The 14,676-nt window shown below is 35.6% G+C and overlaps 1 protein-coding gene across 1 annotated transcript; it reads left to right on the top strand.

Moving 5' to 3' along the window:
• The first annotated feature begins 9,650 nt into the window (after positions 1–9,650).
• On the top strand, positions 9,651–14,236 carry LOC127840784 (leukocyte elastase inhibitor-like). Its single transcript, XM_052369194.1, has 3 exons — positions 9,651–9,886; positions 12,736–13,505; positions 13,566–14,236. The coding sequence occupies exons 2-3, from the start codon at positions 12,774–12,776 to the stop codon at positions 13,926–13,928; spliced, it is 1,095 nt and encodes a 364-aa protein (XP_052225154.1). The 5' UTR covers positions 9,651–9,886; positions 12,736–12,773; the 3' UTR covers positions 13,929–14,236.
• Positions 14,237–14,676: the final 440 nt, after the last annotated feature.

Raw genomic sequence — 14,676 nt, 5'->3', positions numbered from 1 at the left:
CTGTATTTGTATACTTTGGTTGATAACGTTTCGTTCGTAGATAAATTGTAAACCATACAATGTTGCATTCATTTCAGAACAGATATTTCGCCCTTATGGATATGTTTTAAATTACTGCTTTTCAAAAATAATTGTGATATGTAGTAACAAAAGCATCAAAAAGTAGTGAAATTAACAAAATTGTCAGCATCCGTAAGAGTATATGCTATAAATGGTGCGAGATTGTTGTAATTGCTGATGCACTAAATATGTTTGTCAAAGTAATGAGCAAATATAATTGGACCGCGCTCTGTGAAAAAGACGTTTTATGCATGTGCGTAAAGTGTCGTCTAAGATTAGCCTGTGCAGTCCGAAAAGGTTTATTATGGACGACAATTTCCGATTTTACTGTATTATTTAAGAAAGTCTCCTTTAGTACAAAAACAGTTTAGGCGGAAAGTGTCGTCCCTTAACACTGGGGAATCGGATACATGTTAAAAACATGCTAAGAACATATTCAAAACTTACTGTTCTTAGCACTTTAACATTCAGTCGCCCATTAAAGTCGATTAATTTCTTTCCGGCCGACATATTTAATTTCCAATACAACCGCCATGGGAGCTGTTGCGCTCCGCTGGAAATATCTAAAATAAGTTTAATCTTTGGAGCAGATCTCTCGAAAGGCAACTTTATTTCTGATATATTCTCAATAATGTTTTATCTGCATCACCTTAACGTTTTTGCTTTCTTTATGATTTGGTATTAAACGTTGAGATGTGTCACATTTTAAGAGATACATAGATAAAGCTTGTAAGAAAACATCGTAACTTGGGCGAACTGAACTGTTTCAAATATTGTATACACTTCCCTTATTTTGTCACCCATGAGTGACAGTAGAAAGTGCACATTTTCAAACAAAAAAACATGGGTAGTTTTTAAGTCAAGGACAAAACGGGGACCAGATGATGCTATTGAGAGCAATATAAAGCTCATATGCTTGGCATAAATTTTCAACGAGCATGGACAACATATGCATTTTATTCTGATTTTTTCTCAAAAGATCGGAGATAGGACATACATACTTTCATGTCTATATCGCTAGCTCATTCCAAATTATTTGGGCTTGAATCTGTCGAACAATTTATTAATTTATTGTCGCCTTAGCGATATTATGAAAGGTGGACAGAACGTTGAATTAAATAGGTTATAGTATATACAACAAATGTAGCGACGTTTCACCAAATCTCATACAAATCGAAGTATAAGAGTCAAGTATTTTATCAGTCTTTTTTAGATACAATAGCTTCACACTCAACCCGCATTTACGCAGATAAAGAAGTTCCATTTAATGTGAGCAAAGATGGTTTAGTTAATTTTCATGCTCACCGAAAGTGGGCAACATATAGTCGCAGATTCTTTGTCCGGGCGAATTCTAATTCTGGTGAATTCATTTTGTGAGGGTCTGAAACGAATTTCCTCGATCATCATGTCCGTCCTACTCGATGTCCATCCAGCCTTCATTCCGTCTGTCACCCTTCTAGTTTTCGCGCGAGAATTTGTTCAAACGTACGATGCAGCATCCCTATAGGATGTACATGTGCATCGTTTTGACGTATGTCTGATCCAATGATTTGTCAGAGAGTTATTGCCCTCTGATTGTTAAAAATGTATGTCATTTTCGAATGAGTGTTACGTTTCCGGGCGAGATCTCGTGACCTAATGATCCAAATGAAACTGGGTTACCTTAAAACAAGACCTAAGCAGTTGTTGAATAAGGGGTAATTGAGTCACCGTTTTTAAATTGAAAAAAAAAAAAACAACAACGACTTGCGCATAATAACTTGAGAATGAATTCATGTATGGTATGTATTGTTATTTAATACACACGTATCGTATTTATAAAATCAAAGTACTGGCAGTACTGGTGTGACGATGCTTTTGAAGAGGATGGATATAAAACATCAATTTAAGTTTATCTATATCACCACAATTGTGTATGTTGATACGAACATTTGGGTACGATACAAAATTTGGGTACGAAAATTTTGGGAACGAAAAAAAAATTGGTACGAAAAAAATTTGCGTACGAAACATTTTTGGTACGAAAAAAAGTTTAGGGGTACGGGGAAGTAGTACCCGTGGGTAACTTGACCCATTGAGCGAAACTGGGAGGCGGGTCACATTCTTGTTCATTAAGTATGGCAATACATTCATGATGATTCTCGAAAGTAGGTATGAGCACATAGCCGGACCATGTGAGCTCAATCGTATGAGCACTTGACTATCCGAGTTCGCCCACGAACATATGGATAAGTTAACTAATAGCGAAATGACCTTATACATGTATATGCTGAAATCTAACAATCGAACGAAATATCAAACATGGTATGTACACTTAGGTGGTTGTGTAATTTCTGTTAGAATATCGTATTCAATATGTAAATTTTAAATGATTGTGCCCGCACTTGAGTTTGTTGCCTTGTTTGCGTCTATACGCGCCTAGGCTGCACCCAGTGTGTGTATTCGTGTTTTTCCAAGGTAATGAGTTACCTCCGCGCTGAGGCTGCATAATGTTGGGACCCGGAGTGTGTCCAGCACTCCTACCTAATAAGATTACATTGACGACAGTTGGGACGAATTTTGAATGATAGCTGCAATTTCCAGCTATTTGTTTTGTACTGAAATACTTTTTAATTTTTTATATGGTCAAATGCTGCGGGGGGATGAGATTTTCCGGAAAAAAACAACTGTCAGGAATGGTGACCACAAAACATACAAAATATAACATTGCACCGGGAGCGGGAATCGAACCAGTGTCGTAAAGGTGAAAAAGCGAACGTCCTTACCACTGCGCTAGCGGGACGGACAATTACGCAAAGAAATGTTGTTTTATCTATATATATCATAGCAGTGCAGCGTTTACAATTTGCAGGTTCGAAATCGTTCGCATTCTTTAGTTTTGTGATCACGTAAAAAGTTAATTTTACATGTTTTTATTCGCAATTTATTTACTAAATCGAGAACAAATATCAAACAAAATAGAGAAAATATATAGTTGTTTCATTGGTCTATAAAAATAAAATGGATGTAAAATTACTAATTTGAAATTAACGTTCTGATACACTTATTGAGTCTGTTTCCCCAGTATATGCTGTTCTATTAATATTTACCTTTATCAACACGAACGACAACTCTGCTAGGAGAATGTTATCAATGAAAATCAACGAGCAATCTCCTACGCAGTGGCGAATGCCAAGGGAAGTAACTGAAAAATCGAGTTATCTCAATCGGACTGGCTCGGTCTTTTACTTAGGTCGCAATGGTGAAGAATTTTTCACTGGTTATCAAACCCAGCATCGTCAAAAAGGTGGGTAGAACATTTCGTACTATAGAGAAAACAGAGTTGAGACCGAATGACAACATCATTAACGAATACATCCCAACATTCACCAACATTCACCACATCAAAACTGCTGTCAATCGTGATCCGTTGTTACTAACGCTACAAACCCTTTGTTATAAAATTGTATTCCAAAACATGATTGCTTCGATAGATTTAATATCTTATCAATGAATACGAATTGAGTTGTGAAAGGAAAGGCAATGAGTCTAATCTATTGAAGAAAAATATTTTCAATAAATTTTAATTATATTGGGTCTCAGAAGAGTTGTGTTTACGATAATATGGTCAAGTCAACATAGATACTATGTCTAATTAATGGTATCAGAGGTACTAACGGAATTCATTAAGGTCAGATTCAGTTCAAAGAATAATTTATGTTGCTTTTATCATGATATCATATCAATAAATCCTAAACATCGTTCTTCAGGTATTTCTTCATTCCATCTAAAACTCCGAAATGTACGTGTCTCCATCGATTGTTGTTTTGACTGTTGGGCTAATCATTTCGTCAGGTAAGATCTAATATTCAATTAAATAAATAACTTGAAACATGAAACAATGTTTATGTTGTGTTTGCAGTATTATGTCACTTTAATTTCAAAAGCTTAAAAAGTATACATATGTGTGTTAGTCTTTATTACTTACGTATATTAATTATTATATTATTACTATATTATTAACGTACACGTCTTATATTATCATCATATGTGGGAGATTTCATATTTATGACAGTATTGTAAGACATGGTGTAATTTTAACTACATATAGGAAAGAGAATAAATTATCTGGGGAAACATTTTGGTTGCCACATACTTTGATCGTTTATAATGTTGTTTTTATGACTTTTTATTGTGTATTGTTCCAAACATAATACAGAATGTATATAAAGTCATATGCTGTTAAATACTTAATTTTATTTCATTTGATGTGTTCTGGCCAAGTAATGTGCTCTTTCATCATTTAATTGAGATCCAGTAGATTTAGTTTTGCAACAAATATCCTAAATCTGATTCACTGGAAGATTATATTTGTCAACTCCGATTCCATTAAAGTTATTTATATAACAGACCTGATTTATCGGGCAGTTTCCTGGCATCGATAGAAATGAGTCAATTAGCCAATTAGTGCAATTAGGATCACTGTTTGAATTTTATATTTGCAAAATATCCTTTCATATTGGTACTTAAGCCGTATTTAATGCTTTATCTAGTATTTCAAAACATATTGGATTGAAAAGCTAAACCGTAAACAGTTTAAGACTATTAAGTCATGACGTTTCTTATCCCCAAAATGAAGTTCATATCTGAAAGATGATGATAATCCCATGTATTATCATCAATTGTATTCGGTGGCATAGACGTGACATTCACTCCTCGTTTTATTTTAAATTGCTCTCCTCTTTTTTCTATCTCGTGGCCACGAGTTAGCTATGTCGAAGCCTCGAGTTACTAAGTCGAGGCCACGTGATAGACAAAAGAGGGGTGTAAAACTAAATAAAAGAGGGGTGCAATTAAAAAAAGAGCGGTGCAATAAAGGAGGGGACGCTATGTGAGAAGGTGTTTTAATGCATGCGAGAATGAAAATGCTGAAATGTAACATGTTTTATAAATCGACGAAAGCAAGTTGTAGCTCTTCGACAAAAAAAAGGAAAAATATTCAATGTCCTTTTTTCTTAACAGTCGTTGTTAAAAGAACGCATTCTTATGAAGTAAACTGTATTTCTTTTTATTAAAAAAACACTACTACTACAATAAAATCATTCGTGGTCTTTAAACGTCCCAATAAACAACACGAAAAAAAGTCAATAAATTTTCTGTGTATTCATTTTAGTAAAAAAAGCCAGTTTTGTATGTGGCAAAACTTACAATTTGTACTTTTAGCGGCATTATCATAAACAGATAATTTAATATTAATGTCATAATCACAGTCTGTTTCAGTAACAAACTGATTCTTTACGATAAAAACTCGTTAATCGCCAATAATAGTTAGGCTATTTTACAAACAAACAATTTGCTGTGTTTAACCTTTCGACAATTAAAGTCCTTAGAATCTTACTTGATTAGATATCTGAACATTTCTGCGTGGTAACTACATGTATTTAAGTGTTTCCTTCATAGTTGATTTATGAATATTAGATTAAAATCTCTGTTGATCTCTTTTTTAACATCGATAATGCTACAACAAATTGATCAGCAGTTCGACAGGATAACTTAAAGCGTTCGAGCGAAATAAAAATGTTATGATTCATATTTCAAAATATTAACAGACGTGCCGAATGCGAAGAATAATAAATAGGTTTTTGTCCATGTTATTTTAACATTTGTTTTCTGTAAGCTGTAATAAATGGGGGTATATCATCAACAATCTTAGGCAACACTCTTAGCAGACCGACGAAAGCCATTATCTAACGTGAGTTAAATAAAATCAAAAGCGTGTTAAAGGATAATATTTTTTTCATGTGCCGTTTGTGTGCGCTGCATGTTTTTTACTTGATCAATACCAACAACCTACTGGCTAATTGCCGTACATTGAAACCATTTCAGGCGACGTTTCATAGCAAGCAACAATGGCTGCTGAAAGAAAGAAATCAGCAAAAATATTTTTAACCGACTAATTTTGAGCAACTAAAAGAAAAAAAATGGCATTTTCGTTAAGTTTAAGACACGACAAAACAGATTAAATCTGCCATTTTGTATCGTTACCCGTTTAACAAAAATATCAGCACATAACGTAAAACATGTACGCTCAACCGAAATGAATAGACAAATAGCTGTTCTGTGAAAAAAAATCGGGTTTCGCGGCAATATGAATATAATAATGAAACTTGATATAAACATGAATAGCTATGTGACTGTAATATGCACACCCATTTTTCAAGAGATGTCAATCGTTGAATGTTAAAAAATAAATTTTTATATATACGGCCATTATATACGGCGCGCCACCTCTTTTTTGAGATGCATTAATAAATGAGCCAATTCCACTACACTACATTGCCCGATTTTAAAAATAATGCGAATTATGTTGAAAAACATAAAAAACTTTTCAAAATTATTCATGAAATTTCAAAACATCCAGGCCTGAGCGCCACCTCAATTGCATTGGTTCATTTATTAATGCATCTCAAAAAGATGTGGCGCGCGTGATTAACGGCCGTGACATTGCTAGGCTAAATTGACATTAATTTTCGATACCGACTTAATTGCTTCAGGGCGATATATATCAATGGTTGAAAACTTTTGTTATTGACAAATACACATACATAAAAAGTATAAATTTCTGTCACGTAACAAGTAAACTTAAATTATTTATGTATAAACAATGCTCATGGTTGTGAGAATTAGTAGCATAGATACGCTGTAAAAGATTTAAAAAAAAACTCACACACACACACTTAATATCAGAGCTGAGTGTAAATGGGATGTAAATGGTGCGATCAGAATTGCTAGGATGTGCTCATGGTAAAATGTATCAGAGGACAATGGTTCAAATATTCTTCCCCTTTAATACAAAAGTTTCAAATTAAGTTTATTTTATTTTGGTATCTAGAGATGGGTCTTCTATGTTATGATAGTGATCAATAAATAGTATTAACACGGTTTTTTATATAAGTATTGGTACTCATAAAACCTTCTTAAGAAAAACGTATACAGTTACCGGCTGGAAAACTGTGTTTACAATCACAATTATAAAATTTCCGGATAAATATTATGTCTTGAATAAACAAAATGTAGGAGCCGGATACAAGCAGTGTTTACAAAATAACTATATAGTTTCCGGCTACGTGCTAGGTTAATAATTAACATAAATTGTGTCCGGATACGTATTGTGTTAACAATAAAAATATGTAGTTGTCGGATACCAACTATGTTAACATGAATAGAGCAAAACAAATATTGTATTCACTTAAGAATATTACAGCTCATCGTGATAACAAATTCATATTGTTATACATAAAGGCGTAACATAATGAGTAATTAATATATCAATACTGAGAGAGCAGGCAAATAAGATAATACTTATATACTATACTACACAGTGTATTAATAATGGATCGAATTATATGTTGGTATGGGTAATGCGTATCAGCTTAGGTAGCACACCACAGTAGAAACACACTCTATCGCAGCCGCAGACGCCTTCTTGATCTCCACCAAGCTCAATTCAGAAAACAACGAATCTGCAATCATATAAACACATTCACTCCACACACATAGTATGAAACTCACATTTAAGATAAAAAAAATAGCATATGGAACCTGTACAGGTGATACTATTGACAAAAATGACAGAATGGCAAGGCTGCAAACAGGGGCTTCAAAATCAACTTTTGACCATGTACGAAAGTGGCTGGGGACGAAAGAAACGTAATGATAGCCTGCTTTTGGAATGATATTTTTACACGCAAAGCATAGCACAACCCATCAAACCAAGAATAAATACCTCGTTACCAGGTGGTTTCGCGCAATAATTCACAGCGTGACCCTATTAGTAATTCCAGCTCAAAAAGAACCCAAAATACAATATGCCGACCGCAGTTGTCCTTCCTGAGTAACAAAGAATACAACAACAACAAGAGGTCATCACCCCACAGTTTCGCATTTTAAAATTGTCCCATTCTTAGGATTTAATGAAATTTGGGCGTACATTAGGCCTTAATACCCTCAAATTTGACATTGAAACCTACCCTTTCCCAATATTTCACTTTTAGTTCGGGGCCAATTCGCATATTTCTGCTTCCTACCGTGGTGTGTGCTACCTTACGTGCGAGCGTGTGTTTGCGCATGCGTGTGTGTGTACTAGTGCGTGTGTGTGATCAGAAGTTTAAAGTACGTAAATATTTAATTAAAGTGACATGTGCAAACATATATAGAAATAACAACATAAAATTACAAAAAGGCATGCACCCGGCCCAAACGGGACTATAAGTCACATAATAAATGATAAAACATTAAGCATGAAAACAGTAAGCGATTCAATGGTCAGAAACATAGCCAGTATATCAAGAATTATCGACATGGTCATATCACGAATTCAGACGTCAATCAAAAAATATATATTCTTCATTGTAATTAGGCAAAACATCTGTGGTAAATTGTCATTAAGTTAAGTAAATGAGTATTTTCCTGCTTAATCACATACCATAATATTTCATGTAGCGCCAATAATAGCGGCATGTAAGTTCTTACTTCAATGAAGTTACATTTGTACATGATTTGATTTAAATAAAAACTCATACTTCAATGTGTATGTAGTGATCAAAGTATTTAACCTTGTACGAAAATTCAAACTACAAGGATGAAACATGAAAACAGTCTTATATGTATTGTGCTATTTAAATAAAATTGTATTCTTAATCGAGCCGAAAGATCAAGATTTACACTTCAAGAAAATAAACAATATCAAGGTTTTTAAGTATGCGACTGATGAATTCAGAACATAAAACAGTAACAAAACGCCAAACGTATACTATACTTATGTGTTATACATATACTTAAATTGACTGAAGTGTAACAGCAGCATGCATGTAACGTTCAACCTATCTTATCAATGCTTTAATTAAAATATTATGGCATCGTAATTGATTACGATATGATTTTAAAAATACAGTCATCATTCACAACAAAAATGGCTTATAATAACGGATAAACATTATAATTGCTTCATATATAGAATAAATTGCTCCTACGTTTCCAATATGAGGCTACTAAATACTTTGCTAATCTCGGGGTGATATTTTAGAAGGTTAACAAATTTAGCACAGTCTCTCATGTTTATAAATTCATCATTTGTGAGAATTTCACTAAGATAGCATAGTCTTTTATCTTGGTATAAGGGACACTTCAAGACAAAGTGCATTTCATCTTCAACTGAAGCAGTGTTACATAGTTTACAGAGTCTCTGTTCTGGCGCTTCACCAACATACCGCCCGGTTTCTATGCGGAGTGGCAGAATACCACATCTAAGTTGTGCGAGAAGAGACCGCTCGTTTCGCTTTAAATTAAGATTAAGATACGATTCCTTTTCAAAGTCAGTCTTAAATGGGATGTACGCTCGTAATTTGGAAACCTGAGTTACTTGTAAGCGCCAATCAGTTTTATGCAGATCAGTGATAGATTGTTAAGTTTATTTACAGGTCGTCTCTACATCTTCACGACAACTTTTTTTAGGTTTACATGTTTAAATGATAATGTCATTATATACATAGAGGTGCACCTCACTGCTTTTATGAAAGACGCGAAGCGACACCTGTGGAAAAATATCGTTTTACTGTGTTTACATCCGGGTAGATTATTAAACGTTATCTTTGCAGGATTACATTACATTATGGTACAGGAATCTATTTGAATAAATCTTCCTTAGTATTCAAACAAAATTCAATTATCTTGATAAACACTCACATCGTAAGCAAAACGCTTGAACTGATTATTCGTAAAACTGTTAAATAGACTAAAATATTTAGTTACGTTGAGGCGCTGCCGTTAACTGACCAATCGACATCAGGTAAGCAATTTTCCTTTTTGAAAAATGTATGTGAAATAATAGCAAGGCGTATATTTAATTAGTTTTTATAAATATTTGTTGGGAAGTGGACTGGTATATTTCTATTTTTTTAAATAAAAATATCATTTAAAAGAATGCATGTGTCTAACACTGAATTGAATTAAACATGTTTTTCAGATTAGCGCTAACGCAATATGTACTGACCTACTGCATTATATGTTACACATGCATTTAAATAAACACGATTCTAGTATATTGTTTTGATGGCTGTCTGCCGGTAGACCAGTCTGAACGTCGGTAGACCAGTTCGTTTCCGATCAATAATTCGTCAATGAATTGACCGATTGGCTTGATACTGCAAATGTGCATTGGCCTTGGACAGTAGATAACCCTTTTTAAAATTGGGGTCCCTAGGTCAATGGTTAGGGTCACTATCTCACTTAGTTTGAAAATTGATTCAGATCAATAACTCGTCCATGAATTTACCGATTGTCTTGATACTTGACCTGTGCATTGGCATTGGACTGTAGATGACCTCTACTGAAATTAGGGTCACTAGGTCAAATGTCAAGGTCACTATTCACTATCATACACAGTGTGATAATTGTTTCCGATCAATAACTCGTCAACGAATTTACCGATTGGCTTGATACGTCACATGTGCATTTGCCTTGGACAGTAGATGTCCCCTATTGAAATTGGGGTCGCTAGGTCAAAGGTCAAGGTCACTATCACACTTAGCGTGAAAATTGTTTCCGATCAATAACTCGTCAACGAATCGCCCGATTGGCTTGATACTTCATGTGTGCATTTGCCTTGGACAGTAGATGACCCCTATTGAAATAGGGATCACTAGGTCAAGATAACTATCACACTAAGTATGAAAATCGTTTCCGATCAATAACTTATCAATCAATTGCCCGATTGGCTTGATACTTCTCATGTGTAATGGCCTTGGATAGTCGATTACCCCTATTGAAATTGGGTCACTAGGTCAAAGGTCAAGGTCACCGATACACATTACAAGTATAATCGTTTTGAATCAATAACGCGTCAACTGATTCACCGATTTGCTTGATACTTCCCATGTGCATTGGCCTTAGACAGTAGATGAACCCTATTGATATTGGGGTCACTAGGTCAAAGGTCATGGTCAAGTCAAAAAATTGTATTCGATCAATAACTCATCAACGAATTTACGGATTGGCTTGATACTTCACGTGCGCATTGGCCTTGTTAAGTAGATGACCCCTATCGAAATTGAGGTCACTAGTTCAAAGCCCTGTTTAAAGGGGCTTTGTCTCCAACCGCGGAACACTTGTTATGTATTTGTTTAAGTTTTGTGCGCAAAGGGAAAAGTTTAGTTTCTTATTGATTGTAATGAAAAGTCCTATATCAATAGAGGACTGTATGTTCCCCAACGTTGAAAGTAAAGAACACAAGTTTTGATCAAAATAATACGTCGCATGCTTGTTGTAAAAGTAGTGACAACGCTTGTTAACTTGTAAGATTAACTCTTCTACTTATACAAGTTAATTGATTAATTAACTTTACCTCACTGACAAGCATTTACTTTGAGAGCATATGATATATCATGGTTTTTATTCCTTCTTTGAGAGGCGCCGAATATCGGCCATTTTCCCTAGACGTTTTTTCCATTTTCCAGAGATTTCCCCAAAACAATGATATCTAAAAAAAAGAAATATTTTTTAAAACCTTTAATTCTAGAAGTTAACCTGGTCCAGTGTAGAAATAGAAACAGTATTTTATAATTATATAATTTGTTGCCTTGAATTTGCTTTTAAAACAGTAAAATATATTAAATTGATTATTTAAGACTTTCCTTTCTTTTCCCCAAAATCCGGCGTTTCGCGCAATTTTTTTCCCCTCAAAAAAAGCCACAGGCCCATTCCCCAAAATCGTATAACAATTCCTGTATTCATGGTGAGCTTTTGTGACCGCCTTTTGTCTGTCGTCCGTCGTGCATGAAAATTGGTCAAACGATTTGTTCCAATGATATCTTGGTTGAGTTCGAAAATGGTTGCGGTTGGTTGAAAAACATTGCCACCAGGGTGTGGGGCATTTTTCCTAATATGGCTATGGTAAAACCCTGTTAACACTTAAGAGGCCACTTTTATTGTCCGATCATCATGAAACTTAGTCAAAAGATTTGTCCTAATGATATCTTGGACGAGTTTAAAATGGTTCCGGTTGGTTGAAAAACATTGGCACCAGGGGGGAGGGCGGGGCATTTTCCTTATATGGCTATACAAAAACTTTGTTAACAGTCTTGATGCTACATTTATAGCCCGGTCTTCATGAAACTTAGTCAGAAGATTTGTACCAATGATATCTTGGACAAGAACGAAGATGGTTCCCGTTGGTTTAAAAACATGGCCGGCAGGGGGCATGGCTTTTTCCTTACATGGCTATGTTTCACATGCATAGTCAACTATTCATGATACTGGGTCAGAACATGTGTTATAATGATATCGGGGATGTGTTTGAAAATGGTTCCGGTCTGTTGAAAACGTGGCTTACAGGGAGCGGGGAATTTATCCTTATATGGCTATAGTAAAACCTTGTTAGAACTCTAGAAGTTTAATTAATTGTTCACTCTTCATGAAAGTTGACATCTTGGGCTGCACATGACAGGTCAGTTTGTTTAAATCCCAGGTGAGCGACTTTGGGCCTTTCAGTCCCTCTTGGTATCATTTTGAAACCACATGGCATTTGTTTATTGTGATTGCCTATGCTAAACTGAGTAACTATTTAAAATATTCATTTTGGATTAATTGCCATGAAATTCACTAACATATATTAATTATGCTCTTTTTCTCCTGTTGCAGAAACCTTTAAACAATTGTATTTTAATCAATTGACAACCATGTCATCAAGTTCTCCAAAATTTTCTTTGGACCTCTTTCAACATGTTGTTTCTCACAATCCCCATGGCAACCTGTTCATGTCGCCTAGCAGCATTTTTGTTGTCATGACGATGATTCAAACTGGAGCAAGAAATGAAACTAGAAATCAAATGATTTCTACTCTTCAATTTCAATCCAATGATCAACAGTCGATACTTGCTGATGCTGAGCAATTATTTAAAGTGTTGAATACAGGGAGCGATCATGTCACACTGAGAAGCGCTAACAGACTCTATCCGAACAGTGATAAAAGCATTTTGGAAGATTATATTAAAGCTGTAGTCAAACATTTTGCCTCAGATGTCAAATATGTGGACTTCACATCCAACCCAGAGGGAAGCAGACAAGAAATAAACAAATGGGTAGAGGAAGTCACCAATGAAAAGATAAAAAACCTTCTGCCTAACGGATCTATTGATGCATCTACAAAAATGGTAGTTGCAAATGCCATCTATTTCAAAGGAAACTGGGCGACACAGTTTGAGCCAAAGAGTACAACACAAACTGATTTTCATACATTTGACGGAAAATCGTTGAAGATTGAAATGATGAAGCGAGAAATGGAGAAAGTGCGATATGGCGAAAATACACTTCTGGATTGTAAGGTTTTACATCTGCCTTACATCGGGGATGAAATGGCTATGGTAGTTCTACTTCCAAATACCGTCACTGGATTGCTGGAATGGAGAAAAAGATAAACTACCAAAAAATGAACCAATGTATCGAAGATGTTTCCTCACCAACTGTTATAGTTTCCATTCCGAAATTCAAGCTTGAGTTCATTCAAGCTTAGAGATACATTATCGGCTCTCGGAATGCCGGACGTGTTCAATGCAATCAAAGCTGACCTGTCTGGAATGGGGACGAACTTGTTGGTTTCTCAGGTGTTCCACAAGGCGTTTGTGGATGTAAACGAAGAAGGTACAGAGGCTACAGCTGCAACTGCTGCAACAATTATTAGCTGCCGTGCTAGCATGCCAGCTCCTCCACGGACGTTTACGGCTGATCACCCGTTCATGTTTATGATTTGGCACTATCAGCTAAAGGCGCCACTGTTTGTTGGTCGCTTTACTGGACTAGAAACTAAAGCTGCTCAGACACGAGACGAACTCTAGATTCCATGAGTTTAGCATAAAGACGTCATTGATAAATATAGTGCGCTAATATTGACCAAAGCCTGTTCACCCAAATTTGATCATTGGTGCGGTTAAGTTTGTCATTCGAACGTATGCCTTTTCATTGTTATTTATTATAGCCTGTGTGTGTGTGTGTGTGTGTGTGTGTGTGTGTGTGTGTGTGTGTGTGTGTGTGTGTGTGTGTGTGTGTGTGTGTGTGTGTGTGTGTGTGTGTGTGTGTGTGTGTGTGTGTGTGTGTGTGTGTGTGTGTGTGTGTGTGTGTGTGTGTGTGTGTGTGTGTGTGTGTGTGTGGTGTGTGTGTGTGTGTGTGTGTGTGTGTGTGTGTGTGTGTGTGTGTGTGTGTGTGTGTGTGTGTGTGTGTGTGTGTGTGTGTGTGTGTGTGTGTGTGTGTGTGTGTGTGTGTGTGTGTGTGTGTGTGTGTGTGTGTGTGTGTGTGTGTGTGTGTGTGTGTGTGTGTGTGTGTGTGTGTGTGTGTGTGTGTGTGTGTGTGTGTGTGTGTGTGTGTGTGTGTGTGTGTGTGTGTGTGTGTGTGTGTGTGTGTGAAAAGTTTTTAAGCAGTTCATGGAAAACTAGTGTAAAAGATTAAGTTATCGGGTGCGTTTACTGTGGTACCTAGATTGTATTGGAATTTTACTGCCAAAACTGGCTATGTATGAACCGAGTTTTTTTTCGCAATTTTCGTATGTGAACATATAAATCTTTGAATTGATGTCATTCTTGCGCAATC

Source organism: Dreissena polymorpha, chromosome 8, assembly GCF_020536995.1.
Source record: "Dreissena polymorpha isolate Duluth1 chromosome 8, UMN_Dpol_1.0, whole genome shotgun sequence".
Classification (NCBI taxonomy): Eukaryota; Metazoa; Mollusca; class Bivalvia; order Myida; family Dreissenidae; genus Dreissena; species Dreissena polymorpha.
Note: the sequence above shows the minus strand (reverse complement) of the source record. Positions and strands in the feature narration are given on the sequence as shown.